Source organism: Pleurodeles waltl, chromosome 2_2 (genome assembly GCF_031143425.1).
Source record: "Pleurodeles waltl isolate 20211129_DDA chromosome 2_2, aPleWal1.hap1.20221129, whole genome shotgun sequence".
In the NCBI taxonomy this organism is placed as follows: domain Eukaryota; kingdom Metazoa; phylum Chordata; class Amphibia; order Caudata; family Salamandridae; genus Pleurodeles; species Pleurodeles waltl.
Window position 1 is genome coordinate 1,102,390,683 of NC_090439.1, and position 27,685 is coordinate 1,102,418,367.

At 45.4% G+C, this 27,685-nt stretch overlaps 1 protein-coding gene across 3 annotated transcripts in view; it reads left to right on the forward strand.

Moving 5' to 3' along the window:
* Positions 1–27,685, forward strand: part of RHPN1 (rhophilin Rho GTPase binding protein 1) — a 208,822-nt gene that overhangs the window by 63,527 nt on the left and 117,610 nt on the right. For 2 of the 3 annotated variants that reach the window (XM_069220879.1, XM_069220878.1), the window contains exons 3-4: positions 986–1,114; positions 22,879–22,954. In XM_069220879.1, the coding sequence (XP_069076980.1) occupies positions 986–1,114; positions 22,879–22,954 (205 nt within the window). The remainder of the gene's footprint in view (positions 1–985; positions 1,115–22,878; positions 22,955–27,685) is intronic. The other variant, XM_069220877.1, reaches the window with a different exon arrangement.

Here is a 27,685-nt window from a genome sequence, read left to right on the forward strand (position 1 = left end):
TGCTATATTGTATTCCCACACTCCAGATGCTAGAGCTCCATAGGCAGTTACTGAGACAACTTTGTTATGCTGGTACCCTCTATTGTGGATCCTCTATATGTGTTTTATATATATATATATATATACACATACACACACACCTGTGATCTCACTCTGAAGGCATCACCTTATTTGTATCTTTTTTCCATGAAGGGAGTAATTGCCAATTCAAATACATTAAATAATAGTAGTGTACCGTCTCAGGGCATGTTCCTAATCTCTACCAGGCTTCCAGCTACAGTGCTCTATGCTTTGTTACTCCCAGTTACGTGCCTGAGTAAGGAAGTATACAGGCTGGTGCCCAGCTTATTTAGTGGGCCGGGCTGCGATGTATTATCTATGTTTATGCCTGTTGTCTGGATGGCCCATCTATTTCTCCACATAAACGCCTTGTTTCCTTTCCACGCTCATGTGTCTTGGCCTCAAGTGCTTGTCCCAGCTCCAGTCACTGGAACCGGCTTCAGGGGTTGGTCCCGACCACAATCTCCGGGGATTGCACCCTCAACACATCAGAGCCTCCTCCTCACTTCTTGAGTTCCGCAAGAAGCTGAAGATCTGGCTGTTCGTATAAGGTTCTTGGGGACCAGACACACCTAGACTTATACCCAAGCTCCTGGATACCCTCCCAGGTGACTAGTGCTCTATACAACTCAATATAACATAAGATAACACCGGTGCTGTTGGTCCCGGCTCCAGGCGCTGTTGGTCCCGGCCCCGGCCCCAGGCGCTGGTCCTGGCCCAAGGAGCTGCTGTTTTCGGCCCATGTGATGGTTTCCGCGCAGAGTCTGGATCAGGCTTCAGACAGCTTTCTTTGCGAACTTTATTTTATCCTTAGCCAGTGAAAGTGCTGAATTATTTTGTTTTCTTGCATCACCTTTACCATTAACAGACGCAGAAGGGTGCCCCAGCCTGTAATGTGTTTTTCATTTCTAATTTTCATTTTCAGAGCTACCACCAACCACAAGGTGAAAGAAACAGTGGCTTTAGAGCTCAGCTACGTGAACTCCAGCCTGCAGCTCCTGAAGGAAGAGCTGGAGGAGCTGAACAGCTCTGTGGATGTTTACCAGCATGAGAGGTGAGGCCGTCTCTTCTGGGCCCATTGTCCCAGCAGCCGCAGAGGCCAGGGATGCTGGGCTGGTGATAAGGGGACGGGCAGAGGCTCGCCACCCCCTCCTACCTGCCCGATGGTGTGTGTGTGATGTAAATATGGTATTGATTGCAGTGAGCCCGGGCCTCGTAGATAACAAGTCCGACAGCGGCCTCTTATCCTGATAATTTACACCTCACTTGAAACAATGGCGGTGTCACTGGCAGACAGGCACGGCAGTGTTTTATTTTCCGCCATTATCCCTCCTCATTTCCATAAAAGCTAAAATTAAAAGCTCGCATTGCCAAAGCTAAAAGGTCTGGGTCTAACGTTGTAACACATAAAAATTAGATATTATTTCAGACAGTGTCATTTCTGACTATTTAAAAAAAAAAAACTTTTTAGGCTTATTTCTGAAAATTGTTGATTTTATTCCTGCCTTGTCATTATCGACATCTCCAGAACTCCTTGAACTATTTGTGGCCTCATGGAAGTTTAAGTAATATGAGGTTCTCCAATCTTTTGCGTTTTGTGTGCAGCTTCCTCCTCTAAACAATGTCCTTGCCTACGCTGCTAGTAAATCCATCATATGTTTAAAACCACTTTTATGTATTTTGTCATATATATAATTCTGTGCAACATATTTTAATGTGCTCGGTGCGTACTTTAACAAGAATACACTGCTTCCAAAATAAAGGGGTAAGATGACCACTTGTTCAATCTGGCCTGAGCTATGATCTCTTTTGTAGAGGCAGCAATCAAAAAATTAAATTGACTGGCCTATTTGGGATATTCCGTAGTGTGACCAAATGCAAGAGCCCTAATCAAGCTTTTGGAACCTATTTTTTGCTGTATGGGGCAATGTAATTGGAGATCCGCTATGGATGTGTCCAAACAGAGGTGAGGTTTGTGTGTTTTTAGAGGTGCCTTGTGTGTAAAGATGGTGGCATGCACCAAGGAGGCACAAGAAAAGTGAAGTCATAAAAATGAATGGTGGAGTAGAAGTAGTATAAACAAAGGCTAAAATCATAAATTATCATTGCCTTGAGCATTAACGTGAGATAATTTATTAGAAAGAGCACCTTTCTGCCTCCTCTGCAGTGCTTAATTTGTGCTTGTTGATTCCGGTGCTGAGCACCGGCACTTATTTATGAGGGTCGGCGCTTATTCTTCTGCCTCAAGCATTTACTGCGAGCAAAAGACACATATGGGAAGGATGGAGGAAGGGAAAAACGAAAAAGCGTCACAAAGGGAGAAAGTAGAAAGCTGCAAGAGTGAGCTGAGGGGGGCAGGGAGTGGCTTTATGTGCATTGAAGTGGCCGGAGATGGCTTCAGGATTACACAGCCGCAGTATTCTGTGTTCGCACATTTAATTGCAGCAGCCGCGTGTTTTAAGAGCAGGTCTTTAGGCACCGGCACTTTATTTACAAATTAAGCACTGCACCTCTGTCTTCTTGTTTTAGAGATAGTTTTCTGCTTAGATCGGTTTGCCTGACAATCACTGTATACTTGGATTGTCTTATCCTTTTTTAATTTGTTTGATTGTCTGTTGTGGGTCTATCTTCAAGCATCTGGCAATAAAAAAAATACAAAAGAAAACCACCAGCACCAACCCATTTCCAAAAATGCCCTCAAAGAGTAAACCAACTCAGCCTCTGCACTCGTTCGAACAAATATCACAAAATGAATTTGTGGATCTGGTCAAAGTAAGCAGGCCTTCCGGCTGCTCTTCTGACCCTTGTTCCCCACACGTTTTTATTAACTTTCTTTTATCTAACTCTACTGCTATACCAATCAGAATTATCAATAATTCACTAACTACGGGAATCTTTCCAGAAGACCTATAAAATGTATACATAGGCCCATTATTAAGGAAAACAAACCTGGACCCGCATGACCCCAATAACTACAGACCGATTTTACAAATGGACTTTTCCTGGTCAAACTGATAGAAACAGCAGCATTCACTCAGCTGTCACACTTCATTGAAGATAACTCCATAATTTCAGACTACCAAACTGGATTCTGCCCAGGAAGAGGCACACAATCTGCCCTCATCACCATCTGGGATGAACTTAAAAACACAGTAGACCTCAATGGAGTTGCTGCAGTTCTTCTCTCAGCTGCCTTTGACCCAGTTGACTATGACACCCTAGTACAAAGACTCTATGAAGCCGGCATAGAGGAGACTGCTCTCATTTGGATCACATCATACCTTCAAAACAGAACAAATGTCGTCCATACTTCCCATTTCTCATCCAAACCATACTTCACAAAAGCAAGGGACCCTTAAAGCGCAGTCATCTCACCCATGCTTTTCAACATGTACATGAAGTAACTGTAGACAGTTGTTTGTGAATTTCAGCTCACGTGGTACAACTAAGCAGATGACACACAAATACCCTTTAAACTGGAAAGCTCCAAAGACATTGGAAACGCAAAAATCTTCAATTGTCTTAGGGCTGTTGATCAGTGGATGACATGGAGCCATCTCGGACTGAATGCTTCCAAACGTAAATACTCACATGTGGCAATTGGAAAAATTATGACCCATTCTACGCCTGGCCTGACGATCTGGGACCAGCTCCTAAGAAAGCAAGAAACCTTGGAATTACCATGGACTCCAAGTTATCAATGAATGCCTAAGTGGACAACATAGCAAGATCAAGCTTCTTCACTTTGAAAACTCTGCGGTGCATCTTCCCCCAATTTGAATATCCACACAAGGTCCAGGCTACTATCTCTCTTGTACTGTCTACACTTTATTACGCTAATGGCCTCTACCCCCAGATCATCTCTGTAAACTATGAAAAGACTACAACAGATTCAGAAGGCCGCTGCCAGACTACTCCAACATGTAAAGCCATAAACCCACATCTCCCCTGCCTTGAGGGCCGTACATTGGTTACCATTTGCCAGAAGATCCACCTTTAAGCTGCTTTGTATCACCCACAAAGCAGTACATGGAACAGTAACCCATTTTTTCAGGAATAAAATCACCACATACATTCAACAAAGGAAACTCCGCTCAAGATTGGCACCTTGCCTGAAAACCCCACCATACAAGAAAAAGACAATAAGTGTCAAGCAGCGAAACTAGGAAATGTATTACCCCCAAATTTAAGATCCACAGATAACTATCTTATCTTCAGAAGACTACTCGAGAGTTGGCTCTTCCCTACATTACCACCATAATCAAAAAGTAATGTACAGCATATCCCTGTGTATGTAAACATTTATAATTTAATTATATTTATACATCTAGAAATGTGTATTTCTTTGTACAGATATGTATAATAGCTATAGTTTTAAAATATATAGATACTCTTTAGGCCTGTTTAACAAATGTATATATTATTATGTTTAAAGTGTGTGTGTGTGTGTATATGTATATGTGTATGTGTATGTATATATATATATATATATATATATATATATATATATATATATATATATATATGCTTAGCACATTCATAGGTCTTTCCATAGTTTTTTTTATACAAGTTGTTTGATTAGGTGCTTATGGGGCTGTGTTTTATTTCTCTATCACAGAAGGCAAATATTATCATAACTATTTATCTACAAGCACTTCACCATTGAAATATTGAGGGAAAGACCAAATTAAAAAAACATTATTATAAAAATACAATGATAAATTACCTTCAACTACTGCAACACTTGAAAGTCTGTATTTATATAATACAACTTAAAATCTCAATAGATTATTTCTTTTACATATATTCCCTTTCTGTGTATTCATGTATCTTTATATCTTTATATTTATTACTTTACTCCTATTGGACAAGAGAAAAAGGTGTAAAAGTTCACTTTCTCCAATGCAGCACCCTGTCTCCCCCTAGACCTCTCTCATTATATCCTCTATCTCCATTTCCACTCTCTGACTCATCCCAAACGTCATTCTTCTACTATGATCTCTGAAATAACCCTTCCTATACCCTTTCCTACTCTATTCCTCCTGGCTCACCCCAAACCTCAGTTTATATGATCTCCCAAACAGCCATATTAAATTCTTCCCTCATGTATCTCTCCTTTGACTTATCCCAAACCTCATTTTACTATTATGGTCTCCTTAATTTCTTTCTACACTCCTCCCTCCTTCATCTCTCCTCTTATTGATCTTAAACCTCATCTTATTACTATGATCTCCCAACTAACAGTTTCTAGATTCTTCCCTCTTCTTTTCCTCTATTATTCTATTCAATCCAACTAACAGACATGCATGTCCATCTCTCAGATTAACTAATATTTCTCTATACTTATCCACCACTAATACTTTTGTGTTCCAGAGTAGCTTGCTACTCACCGAAAAATGCTTAAATGACTCATCAGGGGTAGTAAGCGATATATAAATGCTGTAACGAAAAGGCTCTGTGTCACATGCAACACTAATTTCAGCCTTGGTCAGTTTATTGGAGGCAAAACAAGAGGACCACTCCAGCTGCACTGATTGTTTTTTTTAAAGGATAGTTCAGAACTGGAGACTTTGAGGCTGGAGTTTGCAGATTGTACTGCTGAATGTTGCCAGGACATGGAGGAGTGTGTTTCATGGTGTCCTTGTGATATAGAGCAGAATAGACCATGATATCCTTTTGACATGGAGCAGTGTGATATATACATTATAGCTCAGGTTGTCCTGCAGATACGGAGAAGTGTGGTCCACGGAGACCTGCTGACATGGAGCTGGTGACACCACCTCACTTATTTTGGATTCTTTCTTCGATCCTGAACTGTTCACCTCCAAATCAGTGTTTTTAGGTGTGTTAGTCTGAAAGTAAACAACACAAGACTCAGAATGCCTTTGGACAGTACTCGAAAGTCCAGGACTGGAAGTTGTGTCCGTAATAACCCGGAGGGAGGTGGCCACCCTGCATGCAGCAGTATGGTCTACTGTGGCATAGAACTAGAAGGTTCTCGGTGACCTGGTGACGTCGAGTACCTTTGACCATGCAGTTCATGTAACCAGTCTTTATTTCCCGCCTGTTGGAGCCCTTTGCTGGGCTTCTTCTTTCTAATAGTCTTGCCTTAATTACAGATTGTTTATTTCAAAGATAATATTAGAATCGGTTATCCTAGTTTGACTATTTTTCTTGATATATATTGTAAATTAATATGCTCTGACATGCATGTATAAACCCTCTATTTATTCCACTGGATTTTAATCCCTTGGGCTACTCAGAGAAGCGTACATTTGGTTCCCACGCCCATTAAGTGCTGCTACATAGGACGGATTCATAACTAACTGTAAAGCTTCCCCCGACGGAGTCCAGCGACAGCGCTGAGCCCGCGATTAGCGCGCGCCGCTCTTTGTGAGGGGCAGAAAGCGCTTCATTGTTTGTTGTTGTTTATTTGTTAAGAGTGACCCCCTTGAACCCTGCTTCTCCGTGGACAAGTAATTGGGCCGTCGTTTGTTCTTCGTTATTTGCATTGCATGTAAATCTCATTAGCGGAAGCGTGGTAACTGCTTTTCCACACTAATTATAGCTCTCCGGAGGCCGTGTCCGCTGCCGAGGAGTAAGTATGACCTGCCCGTGTGCTCCTCCCCCCCTCCCCTTGTGTTTGTCGTGAGTTTGAGCTTCTTAAGACTGCGGGATAAGCCCCCAATCCTAATGAGAGCAGACGTGGATCTATGATTTACTGCTGTGTGAAGTTGGCCCTGCGCGCGCTGGTTCCAGCTCGCGCCGTGACCTAAGCACGTGCTCCTTCACAGCTGCGACCCAAAAGAACCTGCGGCTTGTGCAAAGGCCGGACTTTCCGTGCCCATGCAGGCGCTAGTATTTTGTCTTGTTTTGTGATGTTACAGTCGTTAGTTACTTATGATCAGGAGTCTTCTATCGAGATAGAAATGGAGGTTCACAGAAATTGCAGCAGGCATGCCTTGAGTGCCCACCTGGGAATATCTGGCAATCTTTTTTGATTTTAGCCCCGGTCTCGCACTAAGTTACCATGTACTGTGGTGGTCATGTACTGTTTTGTGGTTTCATAGTTGTAAACAGACCTTTCGCAGGAGTGGAGGCGTAATGGCCTGCTCATGTAAAGTTCACCCTCTTCCCGCTAACCCAGGTCCTAGCTCTAACATCCCTGTGAATGTTTTTGTGTACGACTGTGTATGGCCTGCATGAAGATATCATTTTTAAGATTGGACTAGAGTAAAATAAGACTTTGAGTTCCGTTTGGAAGCCCTGTTCATGTGTGCTAGCTGATGGGGAGGTTGTTTCACAGACTGCAAGTGTGTTGCTGAAATTCCTGAAGCTGATGGGAGGAGCCCTAGACAGTGAAGCAGCGAAAGAGAAGACAGGCTACAGGCTTCTCTATAGACATTCGGTTAGATCCTTTTGCTTCCATAAACTTCTGATGAGTCTTCTTTGGTATATGGTGGGGGTGAATGGTGGGAATGCTGTTGTTCAGAGAATGAAGGGTCCTTAGATGAAGCCAGCCTCCTGTCTCTTCCTGATCACTGTTCATTGTAGCTGTGATAGTTAGTTGCAGAATTCTTGCACCTCTTTGTGCCTCAGTTGTGGGTGCTGCAACTTGGTCACCCTGTTGTGAGGAGCATCACTGTACACACAGGCCGAGTCTGGAAGACAGCAGGGAAAGGACACATAAAAACCCTGTCTGTTTCCATTTCCAAGTTCCCTTTGACCAAGGAAGGGTGGCTCCCCAGAGTACCCAGAGGACGTCCTTGCAACCAAAGCTGGTTTGTGTCTGACAGAGTTTTTCCTTGAGGTTAGTAGATATCACCTAGAGATGACCTGAAGTGTAGAGGTGTCTCCCTGTCCAGAAGCCCCTAGAAGCTGACCTGCCTGAGAAGAATGAAAGAGTGAAATAACCCTGGAGGGGCTGCTGACTACCAAGGCAAGCAAGAAGCAGCTGACCACATGGCTGTTGGTCAGCATCCCAGAAGAGATTCAACAGAGAATGACTGGTGTGCTCCTGAAATGGAGCGTGGTCTTTCTTCCATACAGTGGCCTATGGTCTGGCACTGTCCTGGTGTATCTGTGATTCTTAAGCAGAAGGACCGTGACCATGTCGAAGTGTGCCTGAGCGGACTGTGCTGCTCTGGTCATATACAGTGTGCTCCAAAGTGGACCAAGCCACTGTCCCACTTCGGAGGGGAGCTGGAGTCACCCAGCCCTTGAGAAGTTCTGATGACGGCCTCATGACCTCTGACACCAACGGATTCCCCCTGCCCAGAACGGGCCTGTGACCATATAGGACCATCAGTGATGCTGGAGTGGGCCAACAACCAGAACTTGGGTAGTAGCCAGCTGCTATGTCCAAGAATGGACCTAGCATGCTACCACACTCGCAGCAAGTGTGTGGTTCTCCCAGAAGAGGGAGGAGAGACCAGATGTGTGCTGCAAGCAGAACTGAAGCCGCTGAAGGACTAAAAGACGCGTATTGGAGAAATTGAACATTGAGACTAGAAGCTATAAAGCTGAGTACACAAACATTAAGTGTCATTAGATCAGTTCCTTTACCTGTAGCTGAAACCTACCACAATATCCTTGCACAGAAGGTGGTAGGTAGAGGGAGAAAGGGAACCGTAAATCCTTAGTACAGTGGCTGGTGTCAGTAGATTAGTGCCTGTATATTGAAGTGTGTAGTCTGTCGTTTTCTGATGGAGACTTCTAATTGCAGATTCCTCATCTTTTGAATATTTCCCAGGTGTCAGACTGGATCCTGGAGACATTTCAATTGTACCTCTGCATGCTGGTACGTGCAGCTCCCCCTTGATGCTGTTCTGTTGTAGAAATGACGTGAGGCTCTATATAGATGGCATTCCTGCATGCTGACATGACTTCCTTTCTTCCTGCACCACCAAGCGTGAATCAAGGGCTATCTCCCATCAATTACATCAACATTTTCAGTGTGCAAGGAAAATGTGATCTCACACAACGTTAGGTTTTAAACCTTGTAGGGGTTATTTCAAGCAAATGCCTGTGACAGATCCCCCCTTAGATGTGCCTGTGCTCAAGTCACGACTCAAGGCCTGCAGTGAATGCATGTCAATGAAACTAAAGTCTGTACGATATTGCAAGAGGAAACTCTACATCGCCAAGCAGCGCAAGACTCCACGTTTTGACTGGTCCAAGTCCAAGAGTTAGTCCTGGTCCTTGAGTGTAGGAAAGTACCATCTTGCCTGGCATGTTACCCCCATATTTCACTGTATATATGTTGTTTTAGTTGTATGTGTCACTGGGACCCTGCCAGCCAGGGCCCCACTGCTCATAAGTGTGCCCTGTATGTGTTACATGTGTTATGACTAACTGTCTCACTGATGCTCTGCTAATCAGAACCTCAGTGGTTATGCTCTCTCACTTCTTTCTAAATTGTCACTAACAGGCTAGTGACCAATTTTACCAATTCACATTGGCATACTGGAACACCCTTATAATTCCCTAGTATATGGTACTGAGGTACCCAGGGTATTGGGGTTCCAGGAGATCCCTATGGGCTGCAGCATTTCTTTTGCCACCCATAGGGAGCTCTGACAATTCTTACACAGACCTGCCACTGCAGCCTGAGTGAAATAACGTCCACGTTATTTCACAGCCATTTACCACTGCACTTAAGTAACTTATAAGTCACCTATATGTCTAACCTTTACCTGGTAAAGGTTAGGTGCAAAGTTACTTAGTGTGTGAGCACCCTGGCACTAGCCAAGGTGCCCCCACATTGTTCAGGGCAAATTCCCCGGACTTTGTGAGTGCGGGACACCATTACACGCGTGCACTACACATAGGTCACTACCTATGTGTAGCTTCACAATGGTAACTCCGAATATGGCCATGTAACATGTCTATGATCATGGAATTGCCCCCTCTATGCCATCCTGGCATTGTTGGCACAATCCCATGATCCCACGGGTCTCTAGCACAGACCCGGGTACTGCCAAACTGCCTTTTCAGGGGTTTCACTGCAGCTGCTGCAGCTGCCAACCCCTCAGACAGGTTTCTGCCCTCCTGGGGTCCAGCCAGGCTTGGCCCAGGAAGGCAGAACGAAGGACTTCCTCAGAGAGAGGGTGTTGCACCCTCTCCCTTTGGAAAAAGGTGTTAAGGCAGGGGAGGAGTAACCTCCCCCAGCCTCTGGAAATGCTTTCATGGGCACAGATGGTGCCCATTTCTGCATAAGCCAGTCTACACCGGTTCAGGGACCCCTCAGCCCTGCTCTGGCGCGAAACTGGACAAAGGAAAGGGGAGTGACCACTCCCCTGACCTGCACCTCCCTTGGGAGGTGCCCAGAGCTCCTGATGGAGGACCATCTGTCTTGTTTACAGCAAGAGATGCAAGCCTTGTTGGCAAAAGGGGCTATAGAGAGGATGCCTGTATTGCAAGTGGGCCATGCTTGCTACTCCTACTACTTCTTGGTGCCTAAGAAGGACGGAGGCTTTTGTCTTGACCTGCACCCTATCAACACCCTTCTCTGGAAGAACAAATTCAAGATGCCCCGCCTAGCCTAGTTCTCATCTGCCCTCAACCCTGGAGACTGCATAGTTGCATTAAACCTGCAGGTTGCTTATTTTCACATCGATGTCCAGCAGGCACACAGGCGCAATCTGCGGTTCATAATGTAAGAGGAATATTTCCTTTTAGCTGCGCTCCCTTTTGGTATAACTGCTACCTTTTGTAAGTTCACGAAAGTAAAGACAGTGGGTGTAGACCATCTTCAGAGGTCTGGGGTTCCAGTCTTCCCCTGCCCCTTGAAGACTGGCTGCTAAAACAGGCTTGCACCAGGCAGTTGTCACCCACCTCTAGATTATGGCAAACCTCCTGACATCTTTCACTTTCAATGTGCTGAAGTCACACTTGACTATTTCCCAGATGTTGTCTTTTGTTGGAGCCATTTTGGACACAGTACAGTTCCGTGCCTTTCCCCCAGAAAGTAGAGTCCAAGATATTACGGCTCTGATCCTTATGTTCTGACCTGTGTCCTGGATTTCGGTGAGGTTGATTTGAGGCTGCTGAGACTGATGGTGTAAGAAGCTGGCCTGGTGTGTAGTGGGTTCCTGAGGTACTTATACCTTATTCCAGGTCCAGGTATTCCCTATTAGTGTAGTGTAGGCAGTGTCTAGTAACCAGTCTCTCTAGAGGTAGCTGTGAATGAGCAGCCAAGGCTTATCTAGGAGACATGCAAAGCTCATGCAGTGCCACTGTCATCACGCAGAACTTAAACACATGAAAGAAAACACTTAGTGTTACAAAAATAAAGGTACTTTATTTAAGTAACCCAAATACCATAGAGTACTTGAGAGGCAATTCTCCAATAGGAGGTAAGTAACACACTAGATATGCACACTAGTAACATGAAAAACAGTGCAAATAGCAATAGACAATAGTGACCCTAGGGGGAGCCCAAACCATATTCTTTAAAAAATGGAATGCGAAGATAGAACCCCCACCTAGGTAAGTGGAATGTGTAGGGAGGAGCTGGGGGTACTAGGAAACCCCAAAGGTAAGTACCACAGTGCCCCCTAGCTCAGCAGAAGGAAAGGAGTAATTTCCTAGATTTTCCCCAAACCACCCAAAAGGAAGAAAATGAAGAAAATGCAACACCCAGACAAGACTGCAAGAAACCAGCAGTGGATTCCTGAAGAGGAAGACCTCTGGAAGAAGGGGACCAAGTCCAGAAGTCACAGAAGAGTCCAGGGAGAGCAGGAGCTACTACCCACCCAGCTGTGGATGCAGGAGTTGGTCGATGGTAGGACGAAGACGGTCAGGAATGCAGCCCTGGAGCAGGTGAAGAGTTCCGGAGGATGCAGTCGATTTCCCACGCCAGAAGGATGATTGCAGTCGGTAAGTGGCAGGGAAGAATCACCAACAAGCCTTGGCAAAGGCAGAAGTTGTGGTGAAGCAAAGTGGAGCTGCTGGGAACCAGCAAGGTCCTAGGGGGACCCTCAGCAAGGCAGAGTCCACAGAAGAAGAGGCAGCCCCACAGGAGACCCACTGGACGAGGAACCAAGAGTCGCAGAGGATCCCACGCAGCACAACTGGAGAAGGGTCCCATGCCGCAGGAGATGCATGCAGAGGGCTGTGCGTGACAGGACTGAGTGCTAGGGGCTGGGTCTACACAGAGCCTGAAGACCCCTTGCAGGAGATGCAAACAAGCCTTGGTAGCTGCAAGAGACGTGGGAAACGGGGGTACTGTCCTGCATGAGAAGGCAAGGGCTTACCTCCTCCAAAGTTGGACAGCTGGCAGAGAAGACCAAGAGGATTACTGCAGACCACCACCTGTGATGTAGGATCCACGCAGCTCAGGATGAGATGAGATCCACGCAGCCGGTCGTCGTTGCAGTTTGTGCCTACGGATGCAGGGTAGTGACTCCTTCACTCCAAGAGAGATTCCTTCTTCCTTCTCATGCAGACTGAAGACTTGCTGCCCTCAGAGGATTCGCAGCTGCAGAAGCTGGAAGGAGCTGTGGAGACAATGTTGCAAGCAGAGTTTTCATTGTGTGTGTAGATTGTCGGTTCCTGGAGGGTCAAGTTACAGTTCGAGTGGCTAGAAGTCGAAGCAGAGGTTGCAGAGGAGTCCTGCTGGAATCTTGCAAGTCGAATCTGAGGACCCACCCTAGAGAGACCCTAAATTGCCCTGAAAGGGCGATTGGTCACCTAACCAGGTGACCACCTATCAGGAGGGGGGCTCTGACGTCACCTGCCTGACCTGGCCACTCAGATGCTCCCAGAGGTCCATGTCAACCTTTGATTCAAGATGGCAGAACCCAGGGACCCTCTGGAGGAGCTCTGGGTACCACCCCTGGGGTGGTGATAGACAGGGGAGTGGTCACCCCCCTTTCCATTGTACAGTTTCGCACCAGAGCAGGGACTGGAGTTCCGTGAACCGGTGTAGACTGGTTAATGCAAGGAGGACACCAAATGTGCCCTTCAACGCATACCAGTGGCTTGGGGAGGCTACCCCTCTCAAGTCATGCAACACCTGTTTCCAGTGGGAGAGGGTGTTACCCCACTCTCCCAAAGGAAGTACTTTGTTCTGCCTTCCTGGGCTTGAGCTATTCAAGCAGCAGGAGGGCAGAAACCTGTCTGACGGGTGGCAGCAGCTTGGGCTGCCCGGAAAACCCCAGAAGGCTGGTAGGAGCAATGCTGGGGGTCCTCTAAGGAGCCCCCAGAGTGCATGTAATAAAATACTGGCAACAGTATTGGGGTATGATTCAGACATGTTTTGATGCCCAACATGCCTCATTTTGGAGTTACCATTATGTAGCTGGACATAGGTAGTGACCTATGTCCAGTACACGCATAAAATGGTGCCCCACACTCACGAAGTCCAGGACAATGGAACTGTAGTTCGTGGGGGCACCTTTGCTAGTGCAGGGGTACCCTCTCACACAGGTATTTGCACCCTGCCGTCTGGGCTAGAAGGGCCTGCCATGGGGGTGACTTAGTGACCTGGTGCAGTGACCTGTACTGAAAAGAGTGCATGCACCCTTTCACACAGGCTCAAATGGCAGGCCTGCAGATACGCTTTACATAGGGTCCCTGTGGGTGGCATAATACATGCTGCAGCCCATGGGGATTCCCTAGTACCCCAATGCACTGGGTACCATATGTTAGAGCCTTACATGGGGGTGCCAGTATGCCAAATGTGGGGTGTGAGTAACTAAGTTACCAAGTTAGAAGAGAGCGGGCATAATCACTGGGGTCCTGGTTAGCAGGATCCCAGTGAAGACAGTCAAACACACTGACAACAAGCAGAAAACTGAAGAAATCAACCGCAGACCCATCTCTCTACTCCCCTTCCCAACCAAGGTCATCAAAAAGGCTGTCAACAGACAACTCACCAAACAGATCGAACTCTACAACATCCTTGACCCCTCTCAGTCTGGCTTCCGGAGCTACCACAGTACTGAGACTGCCCTCCTCGCTGCTACTGACGACATTCGCATCCTCCTCGACCGGGGTGAGACCGCAGCTCTCATCCTCCTCGACCTGTCCGCCGCCTTCGACACCATCTCCCACCGCACTCTACGGACTCGTCTCCACAACGTCTGCATCCGAAACAAGGCACTAGAATGGATCACCTCCTTCCTCTCAGAATCCAGAAAGTCCTACTCTTCTCCCCCTCCCCCCCTTTCTACTCAGCGGCCACCAAGACCATCTACGGCATCCCCAAAGGCTCCTGTCTGAGCCCCACTCTCTTCAACCTGTACGTGCCCCCCCCCCCAGCTACCATTGCCAGACACCACACACTCAAGACACACAGCTAATCTTCTCCCTCAGCAACAACCCGCACACAACTAAAGCCAACTTCCACAACGGAATGAAAGCAGTCGCCCCATGGATGAAGGAGATCTGCCTCAAGCTAAATACCGAAAAAACAGAAGTCCTTGTCATCTGCAACAACCCCTAAACGTGCACATTTCCTGGTGGCGTACAGCCCTTGGAAGCAAACTGTTTGTGACTTTAAAAAGGCTCCCTTGAGCCACTGGGCTGACGAGCTCTGGAGCAGGCACCAGCATGCCAGTGAAGAGGTATTGAAACCAGATGATTAATGGCAGCATTTCCAGCACCCCGCAAATGTGCTTTATTTGTTCTCTGCTGAAGAAGGGATTAACCCAGAAACACATATGTGTCCAGAGATGCACAGCAAAGGCTGCACCTATTTAGAGGTGAAATATTTAAAAGTAACAGAGTTCGTTTTTTGAGGAAACTACATTTACCATGATGCAATGGGGCTGATTACTTGCTGGGATGTTAGGCAGGTGTGCTCCAAACTGTTTGTGACTTTAAAAAGGCTCCCTTGAGCCACTGGGCTGACGAGCTCTGGAGCAGGCACCAGCATGCCAGTGAAGAGGTATTGAAACCAGATGATTAATGGCAGCATTTCCAGCACCCCGCAAATGTGCTTTATTTGTTCTCTGCTGAAGAAGGGATTAACCCAGAAACACATATGTGTCCAGAGATGCACAGCAAAGGCTGCACCTATTTAGAGGTGAAATATTTAAAAGTAACAGAGTTCGTTTTTTGAGGAAACTACATTTACCATGATGCAATGGGGCTGATTACTTGCTGGGATGTTAGGCAGGTGTGCTCCAAACTGTTTGTGACTTTAAAAAGGCTCCCTTGAGCCACTGGGCTGACGAGCTCTGGAGCAGGCACCAGCATGCCAGTGAAGAGGTATTGAAACCAGATGATTAATGGCAGCATTTCCAGCACCCCGCAAATGTGCTTTATTTGTTCTCTGCTGAAGAAGGGATTAACCCAGAAACACATATGTGTCCAGAGATGCACAGCAAAGGCTGCACCTATTTAGAGGTGAAATATTTAAAAGTAACAGAGTTCGTTTTTTGAGGAAACTACATTTACCATGATGCAATGGGGCTGATTACTTGCTGGGATGTTAGGCAGGTGTGCTCCAAACTGTTTGAGCCCTTGGAAGCACTCAGCCCCCTACCGACCACGCCCACAACCTCGGATTCATCCTGGACTCATCACTCTCGCTTGGATTACGGCAACGCACTCTATGCCGAAACCACCCCCAAAAAAGACTACAACGCATCCAGAACGCCTCCACACGTCTCATCAAGAACACCCCCAAACACAGCTACACCTCCACCCTACTGAGAGACTTGCACTGGCTCCCAATACGCAAGAGATTTACATCCAAGCTTCTCACGCACGCATACAAAGCCCTCCACAACGCCGGACCAGAATACCTCAACCAAAGACTCCACTTCTACACGCCCAACAGGCACCTCTGCTCGGCCGACCTCACCCTCACAGCTGTCCCACTCATCCAGAAGGCCACAGCCGGAGGAAGGTCCTTCTCCCACCACGCCGCCAAGACCAGGAACTCCCTTTTGATCCACCTCAGAAGATCTCCCACGCTTTCTTAATTCAGAATGGACCTCAAAACTTGGCCCTTCACCTGATCCCCCTGACCTTTACTTCCTCCCCTCCCCCCCAAGCACCTTGAGATCCTAACGGGTAAATAGCCATGCTTTACAAGTACTTGATTGATTGAGAAAATGGGGGTAACCATGCCAAGAAAGAGAGTACTTCCCTACAGGTGGCCTCCTCCATTCTGTTGGTCAAGAATTCCAGCTGGCATATATGGGGTCTGAAGTCTCACTGGGCCCAGCATCAAGTGGACCTCTCTAGCCATGCCCTAATTTCGAAGGAGACTAAAATAGAATTGCAGTTGTGGTTACTGGACCGTGATTGGGTTAATGGCAGACTCCCCTCCATACTCTACCCAGAGTCGACAGTGGTGACTGATGCATTGTGTCTCGGTTGTGGCAGCCACCTGGGAGAGGTGGATATCAGAGGCCTCTGGTCTCTGGCAGATGCCATGGCTCCACATCAGCCTTTTTGAACTGAGGGCAATCTGATTGGCGCTGAAAGCCTTCATGCCATCTGTCAAGGGAAGGCTTGTGCAACTTCTCTCAGACAACACCACCACCATGTGGTACTGTACCAAAGATTGTGTGTGCTGCTGTGAACCATGTGCCAGGAGATATTGCGCTTTTGAAGATGGCTGGACCATCTTGGAATCTTTCTGGTGGTGAGCCAGCTGGCAGCTCATGGATCAAAAGTGGCGTTTAGCACCGGAGGGCAAGGACTCTTCAACACATGGGGAGAACCTTGGGTCTGTCTTTGCTCTACAGAAATGGCAATGTCTGAAATTGTGCGCATTGGAGTTTCTAGGGCATCTCGCTCTAGGAGACTCATTCTGCCTAGAGGGGAACTTGGGACTCCTGTATGTGTAGGAAAATGGCTCCTTGTTGCAGTTACCCCCCCTGCCCCCACCACCACACACACACACACACTTTTTTTGCCTTATATTGATGCTGACTTGACTGATAGTGTGCTGGGGACCCTGCTAACCAGGCCCCAGCACCAGTGTTCTTTCACTAAAAATGTACCATTGTTTCCACAATTGGCACACCCCTGGCATACAGATAAGTCCCTTGTAAAAGGTACCATTGGTACCAAGGGCCCTGCGAATAGGGAAGGTCCCTAAGGGCTTCAGCATGTGTTGTGCCACCCTAAGGGACCCCTCACCTAACACATGCATACTGTCATTGCAGATTGTGTGTGTTGGTGGGAAGAAAAAGGCAAAGTCCACATGGCATCCCCCTCAGGGTGCCATGCACACAAAACACTGCCTGTGGCCTAGGTAAGTCACCCCTCTAGCAGGCCTTAAAGCCGTAATGCAGGGTGCACTATACCACAGGTGAGGGCATAGCTGCATGAGCAATATGCACCTACAGCAGAGGCCTTCAAACTGGGGGGCCTCAAGTGATTCTAGGTTGGGCGCCAGAGTCTGGCCAAAAGCAGCATTATACAGATAACAGGCCTTTGTTTTAAGCAGAAGCATGTTACTGCATTTTTAAAAAGTAACAGTACTGAACTGCAATGTTTAAATACGTCTAGACCTATTTAAACATTGCCATCTTTATAAAATAATTGTGAAAAGGGGGGACCCAATGATTTTTATTTTGGCAACTGGGGGGGCACAGCATTAAAAAGTTTGGAGACCACTGCCCTACAGTGTCTAAGTCCATTCTTCGACATTGTAGGTGCAGTGTAGCCATATTAAGTTTATGGTCTGGGAGTTTGTCAAAACGAACTCCACTGCTCCATAATGGCTACACTGAATACTGGGAAGTTTGGTATCAAACCTCTCAGAATAATAAACCCACACTGATGCCAGTGTTGGATTTATTTAAAAAAATGCACACAGAGGGCATCTTAGAGATGCCCCTTGTATTTTACCCAATCCTTCAGTGCAGGACTGACTGGTTTGTGCCAGCCTGCCACTGAGAGGCGAGTTTCTGACCCCCTGGGGTGAGAGCCTTTGTGCTCTCTGGGGCCGGAAACAAAGCCTGCACTGGGTGTAGGTGCTTCACACCTCCCCCTGCAGGAACTGTAACACCTGGCGGTGAGCCTCAAAGGTTCAAGCCTGGTGTTACAGTGCCCCAGGGCACTCCAGCTAGTGGAGATGCCCGCCCCCCTGGACGAGCCCCCACTTTTAGCGGCAAGTCCAGAGGGATAATGAGAAAAACAAGGAAGAGTCACTCCCTCGGCCCAGGTCAACCCCTAAGGTGAAAAGAGCTGAAGTGACCCCCTCCTTTGAAACTCCTCCATCTTGTTTTGGAGGATTAAGCCCAATAGGGATAGGGATGTGCTCCCCTCCACATAGGGAGGGACTATAAGGAGGGTGTAGCCACCCTCAAGGACAGTAGCCACTGGCTACTGCCCTGTGACCCTAACACACCCCTACATTCAGTATTTAGGGGCGACCCTGAACCCAGGATTTTAGATTCCTGACAACCTACAAAGAAGGACTGCATAGCTGATTAACCCAGCAGAGAAGAAGGAAGACGACAACTGCTATGTCCCCAGCCCTACTGGCCTGTCTCCAACTTCAGAGAACCTACACCAACAGCACATCCTGCGACCTCTGCCGGCTCATAGGACTGCTGGCAACTACAAAGGATCAGGAACTCCAGCGGACCTGTCCAACCAAATAAAGAAAAAAACATCTTTAAAGGGATTGGCACCTCACTCCAGAAGCGTGAGTCCTCACTACTCTGCGCCTGTCGCCCCTGGCCCGTGTCCAGAGAAACCAACTGTCCAGAGTGGACCCCCAGGTGTCTCAGACGACGTGTCCACCCTGGGCTGACCACCCTGCACCCCCACGACAATGCCTGCAGAGGGAATCTCGAGGACCCCCCTGCCCGGGATGAAGATATCTGACACCTGGAAGAAGCACTGCACCTCTAGCCCCCAGGCCTGTGAGAAACCGACCACCGGTGCAGCAATGACCAGCAGGCAGCCCTCACCCTTGCCCAGTCGGTGGCTTGCCCGAGTGGCCCCCCGGTGCCCTGCCTGCAGCACCTAAGTGATCCCCGGGTCCCTCCATAGAGTTCTATTGAGAACCCGACGCCCTGTTGGCACACTGCACCCGGCCGCCCCTGTGCCGCTGAGGGTGTGGTTATTGTGCCTACTTGGGGCCCCTCCAGTACTCCTCCAAACCCCCCTGGTCTGCCCTCCGAGAACGCGGTTACTTACCTGCCAGCAGACTGGAACCAGAGTACCCCATCTCCATAGGCTCCCACATTATTTTGGCTCCTGTTTGACCCCTGCACCTTACCGGCCCTGTGTTGCTGGTGCTGGGTGTTTGGGGTTGCCTTGAACCCCCAACAGTGGACTACCTATACCCAGGAGATTGAACCCGTAAGTGTGGTACTTACCTCTGAAACTGTGCTGTACTTACCTCCCCCAGGAACGGTTGAAAATTGCAGTGTCCACTTTTGAAATAGCTTTTTGCCATTTTAATGAAAACTATGTACAATATTCAATCTGATCAAAGTCTCAACTATTACTATGCAAAGTACCTTTCATTTAATGTACTTACCTGCTAAATTAATCTTGTGGTTCTAAAAATAAATTAACAAAATAATATTTTTCTATATAAAAACCTATTGACCTGGAGTTAAGTCATTGAGTGTGTGTTTTCCCTTCTTGCTTGTGTATGTACAACAAATGCTTAGCACTACCCTCTGATAAGCCGAACTGCTCGACTACACTACCACAAATATAGCATTAGTATTATCTGTTATTGCCTCTGTTAAGCCTCTTGCAAAACACCTGGACTCTGTGCATACTATATCTCATTTTGATATAGAATATACAGAGCCAGCTTCCTACAGTATGCCTTTCCGCATTTACCTCTCCTGCTCCGATTTCTGAAGAGTATCAGGGCTGATCGGGCCCAACTCATCCTAGTGCCTCCGGATTGGGTATGCAGAGTATGGCTCCTTGGCATGAGCATCTGTCCTCCCATCAGGCTGGTCCTCTCAGAGAATCTGCTGTCTCAACAGTTGGGCACGGTCTTGCACCCAGGCATCTGCAAACTGCACCTTTGCTCTTGGAGATTGGGCGGTGACAACTCAGTACCTTTGATCTTCTTCTGGAGGTGTTTGATGTCATCTTGGCCACCGGGCATCCCTCGAATGATACTGTATATTCCTGTCATTGGGCAAATTTGTAGTTTGTTGTGACACACAAGTCATCCTCTACAGGCCAATTTTTCTGGCCTTTTGTTGTTTATTCTGTTCCTTGCCCAGCAAGACTTTGCGTTGGGCACAGTTAAAAGATTTATTTCAGCTCTTTCGTCCTTTGTACGGTTGTCAGACTAGCCTTTGTCATTTAAATCACCTATTGTGGTGCATTTTTAAAAGGGTTTCCTTTTTCTGGCATGCAACAGTAAGACTTTAACTTGGTCCTCACATACTTGATGTGCACTTCCTTTGAGTCTCTTCATAGCTGCCATTTATTGCTTCTTACCATTAAGATGATGTTTCTGATCTCCATTACATCCGTGCAGTGGGTGACCAAACTTCAGGTTCTCTGTGTTAATCCTCAGTACACCACCTTCTTCCCAGACAAGCTGGTTTATTGAACACAAACCTCATTTTTTGCCTAAAGTTATGACGCCATTCCACGGTGGTCAAAATATCACCTTGCCGGTGTTCTTTGCGCCCCTTCAACCCTCTAAGGAGGAAGACTATCCATCATTTGGACCCCAAAAGGTCACTAAGTTTTTACATTGATCACACCAAAGAATAATGGGCAATCAGCTCTTTGTGGGGCTCGTTGGAGTGAAAAAAGGCAAGCCTATGCAGAAGGTGACCATCGCTAGCAGAATCATGCTCAGCATTAAAATTCTTGGACATGTGCCAGGCGCTATTTGGATGTCCCTCCAAAGATTCATGAACTTCTGGGCTGCCAGTTCGACAAGAGGGGCATTTTTCTGCTTTGTCCTACAGAACATTTTTAGTTTAAGTCTATACACAGACCCGCCTCTAAAAAGTACTGCTTTGATATCTGTTCAAAAGTTAAGGAATCTGCAGTTAGAATTCTCTACCAGACGAATGTTACTTACCTCTGGTAACGTTTATTCTGGTAGAGACTCTGTATAACCACAGATTTCTCACTGACTTTCCCATCCTTCTCGGTCTTGCGTTTGGCTCTACCCATTAACAAGATCCCAAGTGTAGTAATCAGCACCCTGGTCATGATGTTTGCTGTTGGGACTCTGCGTCTCGGGGCGCAGACAACCTTGAAAGCAACTGACGACAGCCCATGGAATTCGCACCTATGTATGGCCAAACATCATTTCCAAGTGGAGTGGCATTGTTGCAGAGCCACATGGTGCCACCTACCGGCACACTTGGGTACTACTGAAAAGTTTCCAGATCCTGTCTGATTCCAGGGAAATATTCAAAAGGATAGGAATCTTCTGTTACTTAGAGTCTCTAACAGAAAGAGCATTACAGAAGATAATTAACTTGTTCTAATAGTATGTTAAAGTACCTTTTTTTCTAAAAAGATAACCACTGGATTGGGCAATAAATTATTATGAAGAGTGATTGATGAGTTCTGAGCTTAATATGCTCCCAGACTACTTCTCTGAGAAGCCTGTGACTGCTCCCCATCGGTGCCACTGAAAGTCCAGGGCTATAGCGGTTGTACCTGTCCTAGTGTGAAGAGCCATAAGATGGATTCTGGATATCAGAGTCAAACAGCATTGGCCCTGATGGCTGTGGTCCATTAACACCTTCTTGCTCCTGTGGCCTCCTCAATGGGGTCTGACATTGGTTGTATGCAGTTGCAATGTTGTTAGTACAGGTTTGCGGTTGTTGATCATACCTGGTTGCAATTGTTTTAATATGATGTTGCATTTGTTGTTTGTATATGGTTGTATTTTTATGTGGTTGCAATGGACGGGTCTGTGTAGTTATTGTTGTTGGTTGTGTACAGTTGCAATATTGGTCATATAAGATTTTAATGTTGACAGTTTGAGGTTGAAATGGTGGTTGTAAGATTGTAGTGGTGCTCCTGTTAATTTGCAATGGTGGTAGCAGTAACAGATCCTGTTTAGTTGCATTGCATTTGGTCGTGCTCCAATAGAAGCAGTGGAGCCTGATGATATATACTCTCTGACTGGGAAAACAACTATCCTCTAGTCTGGTTTTCAGTATTAGGGGCCTTCATCGGTGTGGTGCCACATTGAGCATGGGACCCACATCTAGGCATACCCATCACACTTAGGTCATTATGCTGAGAAGTACAAGTGATGGGTGGAATGCTTGAATTAATGCAAGTCAGTTTTAATTACATAGTGTTGCTTTCTAGTACATCTTGCTTTAGTTCACTATTTTAAGGCACCACGATTTTATGAAGTTTCCTTATTGGCCCCATTTCAAGAAATCATACGTTTGTTTTCTTTGCATGCATGCATATTGTATAGTTATGCTGTTACTCGGATGTATTTCTAATGCACTGTTGGTGGCGTCAGGGCCCATTTTCAGTTGGTGGTGACAACTGCTTATACCGTGCCTTAATTCTTTTCTGAATAGAGTTTATATAGCCTTGGACACATCCATTCTGGAGTTTATGCCCTGAATCCTAGGTTCACTGTTGTGTCAGAGACTCCACCTTAAGATTCCCGGCTACTTCACGCCATCCAAGTCTTCTCCTCCTGATGATGCAGTTGTTGATATTGGACATCATATGTTTAATTATGCTCTTTTGCCTGTGTGTGCGTGGCCTAGTTCGATTTTACGGACCAACCTCCCATGTGTTTCTGGTGTTTTTGAAGTGCTTTGGTATCTTCGACTTGTTAGTTTAAGATATGACGTAGGTGGCACGGTGATAACATGTTCGAGAGATTCTGGCTCTAATACTCTTTGCTGTACTTTTTTCTAGTGATGCAATTTGTGTCCCAATGATACCGCTTGGGTTAAAGGAAACTAAGGAACTTGATCTAATGGAGCCTTTAAAGGTAAGATCCCTGAGAACTGTAGTACATGGAATGTTTGAGCAGAAAGTCCATACCAGCCATATAGTTTCACTAAGTTATTTCTTTATCTTTAATGGAGCAATGTCTCTTCCTTTTATTGGCAACCATATACCTGAGCATGCCCCTTGCGTGGGGCTGGCACCCGCTCATGCAAGCTCATCGTGGAAGTCATTATTTGTATTGCTGCTCTTGTCTGTTGTAGATGGTAGGGAAGGGGGGATTTTAACTGGACATCAGTATTCTTTGTGCCAGTGAAGACTGCCAATGTGAAAATGGTAGCACACCGTTCTCGACATGCTGTTGACCTGCTGCCTTTTTAAAGTGTCCTTTAAAAGTAATGATATGGAATAAAGTACATTACAAGGATATTACAAGTCACAGAGGAGTTAAGTCAAAGTTTCTTTATAAAGGCATGGAGCTCCGAGGTGACTTGCAATATCCTTAAAATGTATACCAGAGAGTATTGTGTTACTTATAATACATGGTCACACCATCACCCTTCCAGTATTTCTTGGTGTCGGAGAAAAAGTATAGTTCAGTGAGAAATTTTGCACATTGAAAAGCAGTTCGTAATTAAGACTTTTTTTCCTGTAATGAACTTTGGTGTGCAAAAAATAAAATATTAAATATATACTTTCTGGTCATCGCCTGTAATAAATTAAATTAGATGCAGACTTGTATTTTGGGATTGCAGGCTCCAATGTATCATAATAATACTAGCAGCATTATATTTGGGATTAAGTATCCATTATAAGAATTTTACAGATCACCAAGGAGTCCCATGACCATATGAAGGAATGAGGCTGAATGGCAATTTCCTATTCAAGGTTATGAAACTCCGAGGTGACTTGCAACCTTATCATGTACAACAGGTGGTACTTTATTCCTTATAATTCCTGGTCACATGTCACCTTTCCCACAAACCACTTAAATCCTTGGTGTGTAGCTCTTTCATATGATAGAAAATGCATGTTTTCAAACGTAAAGTATAAAATTAGAATCTCTAGTTCAAAATAAATGCATAAAAAAACTATTCGCTATTTTAGCAAAAAGTTATTGGAAGTAGTTTAATACAAGTTAGGTTTTTTAAGGCACAGTAGGATCATGTAGAAAGATTCTAACTTTTCTATAATTGCCCAAGGAGTGCAAAAATTAAACATATTGCCATAAATATCTTCTTTCTTGTCAATGTATAGCTAGAAAAGAGCAGAGGAAAAAAAACATTTTTTTTTCTTTTTCATATTTGTATAAAGAGCTGCTTTAAATATGCTCTGCAATGGTCTCCTCGGCTGCTGGCTCTGGCAGGAGGCATTGTGACCTCAGAACTCACCTGCAGGAAGCTATTATAGTTGAGTTCTGACATCATTTCTTTATAATCAGCAATTTGTTATAAAGAAAGTAGAGACGGGTGTGTACAGGGATTGCAGAACCTCATGTATTATTATGTTATTATTAGTATGTCTAGTAGTAGTAGTATTAGTATTGTTATTAGTAGTATTATTGTTAGTATTATTATTAATAATGTTAGAGTAATAATTTGTTTTATTCATGTACTTTGTTTAGCACCAATATCACAAGTATTTGCATGGGAGTCCCTGTTCAGTAGGGGTGATGTTGGTAAACTTCATTGTGTTGTCATTGTTTCTCAATCCGAATAGGATTCACAGTGCTATTTCTTGGTTTGCTGATTTGGAGATGCACTTCTTAAACATGTTTTCACTGCTTTGTTTATCTAAATGTTAATTTGTGTGTGTGCACACTGTGGTATAGAATGTTGCAGTGCAAATCAGAGCTGAAGACATTTGTACTGTCGTCAAAGGAACATTGGAGCTGGTGCTGAAATAAAGTGAATGTTAATCAGGAGTTGGAGTCAGTAGGGTTGGGGGTCTGGAGCCTCAGATGTCATGCAGATAACCTTCAGGAAGACATTAGGCATTTCATAATTTAGAGTGTTGCTCACTGGTTCTCTCAGGATTGTCCTATGAGAGGTTTTGGGTTCCTGAAGACCACAAATAGGGTCTCGGCGAACCAAGTTCTCTCCCCCATTTTTGAGTGCTGCAGCATGGGAAGAGCATCCTGACATACATAGTGCTCAGGTGAACTCTCCAGGAGTCCATGTTTTAGCAGTATTGAGGTAAAAGGTTTTTTTTTTACACATGTGCAAAACGTACTGAAATTCTGTAGGGAAAATCAAGTAGTAGGTTCTACGACAGTTAATTTCACTATGTTGTTTGTGAGGTAGTAAGCTAGGGACTTCTATATTCTAGCATGTTAGGATCTATTGGCCACAGCGTCTGCGAAGAGGCACCGGCTGCATTTGCAAACTTATATTGCTGTACCAGGTGTTAAATATCACCCAGCACAGTTTTTTTCCTCACTTTCTCAACCTCTGGTTGATGAAGGGCTCTGTCTCCCTACGGGTACTACATATACAGGGAGTGCAGAATTATTAGGCAAATTAGTATTTTGACCACATCATCCTCTTTATGCATGTTGTCTGACTCCAAGCTGTATAGGCTCGAAAGCCTACTACCAATTAAGCATATTAGGTGATGTGCATCTCTGTAATGAGAAGGGGTGTGGTCTAATGACATCAACACCCTATATCAGGTGTGCATAATTATTAGGCAACTTCCTTCCCTTTGGCAAAATGGGTCAAAAGAAGGACTTGACAGGCTCAGAAAAGTCAAAAATAGTGAGATATCTTGCAGAGGGATGCAGCACTCTTAAAATTGCAAAGCTTCTGAAGCGTGATCATCGAACAATCAAGCGTTTCATTCAAAATAGTCAACAGGGTCGCAAGAAGCGTGTGGAAAAGGCGCAAAATAACTGCCCATGAACTGAGAAAAGTCAAGCGTGCAGCTGCCATGATGCCACTTGCCACCAGTTTGGCCATATTTCAGAGCTGCAACATCACTGGAGTGCCCAAAAGCACAAGGTGTGCAATACTCAGAGACATGGCCAAGGTAAGAAAGGCTGAAAGACGACCACCACTGAACAAGACACACAAGCTGAAACGTCAAGACTGGGCCAAGAAATATCTCAAGACTGATTTTTCTAAGGTTTTATGGACTGATGAAATGAGAGTGAGTCTTGATGGGCCAGATGGGTGGGCCCGTGGCTGTATTGGTAAAGGGCAGAGAGCTCCAGTCCGACTCAGACGCCAGCAAGGTGGAGGTGGAGTACTGGTTTGGGCTGGTATCATCAAAGATGAGCTTGTGGGGCCTTTTCGGGTTGAGGATGGAGTCAAGCTCAACTCCCAGTCCTACTGCCAGTTCCTGGAAGACACCTTCTTCAAGCAGTGGTACAGGAAGAAGTCTGCATCCTTCAAGAAAAACATGATTTTCATGCAGGACAATGCTCCATCACACGCGTCCAAGTACTCCACAGCGTGGCTGGCAAGAAAGGGTATAAAAGAAGGAAATCTAATGACATGGCCTCCTTGTTCACCTGATCTGAACCCCATTGAGAACCTGTGGTCCATCATCAAATGTGAGATTTACAAGGAGGGAAAACAGTACACCTCTCTGAACAGTGTCTGGGAGGCTGTGGTTGCTGCTGCACGCAATGTTGATGGTGAACAGATCAAAACACTGACAGAATCCATGGATGGCAGGCTTTTGAGTGTCCTTGCAAAGAAAGGTGGCTATATTGGTCACTGATTTGTTTTTGTTTTGTTTTTGAATGTCAGAAATGTATATTTGTGAATGTTGAGATGTTATATTGGTTTCACTGGTAATAATAAATAATTGAAATGGGTATATATATTTTTTTGTTAAGTTGCCTAATAATTATGCACAGTAATAGTCACCTGCACACACAGATATCCCCCTAACATAGCTAAAACTAAAAACAAACTAAAAACTACTTCCAAAAATATTCAGCTTTGATATTAATGAGTTTTTTGGGTTCATTGAGAACATGGTTGTTGTTCAATAATAAAATTAATCCTCAAAAATACAACTTGCCTAATAATTCTGCACTCCCTGTATGTTAGCAGCGAACATCTAACTCAATGAGCCTGTGTGTTGACTGATATTTGGTATGTGATTTCCAACAATAGGGGTTGTGTTCCCTTTAGCTTTTGGACAACTACAAGCCATTAGTGGGTTTTATCTTTCACAATTTGTTGCCAATTTAATAATAATGTCCTACTGAAAAAAGTTAGCCGGTCAGAATTAATGGGGGTTAAGAAAATGTGCTGATTTTTCGACTTTGGAAATCTACGTTTTGACAGCAGTTACGGTTTATTATATGGTATCATGGCTTTGAATCAATACAAGTAATAAACCTTAAACCGGCAATGCTTTATCCATATGTGTTTCGCAGAAATCATGCATTAGTTAGATGTCCTTCAAGATGAGGGTTGTCCAGCATCGATCCAGGCGGGGCAGATCCATGTCAGATTTTCTTATCATCCACTGTGGTGTAAATGTGTTCCATTTAGCCATTTAGGTCCGTAGTCAGCCAACGTGTTAGTGTCCTGCTCCCCCTGCTTGTGTGAAAAAAAAATATATATTTATTATTTTTTCTTTTTTTTAAATCATCCGGGTCCCCTCCAGAATGAGAAATGGATTTATTCACAGTTATTCTAAACAGGTGGCTGCTCTAAACATATTTAACAATTCAAACATTGCAGTTATGTTCAGTTATCTCCTATAAAATGCTAGCAATAGGTGATTTCTGACAATCTACGGGCAGCTTTTTCTCCCT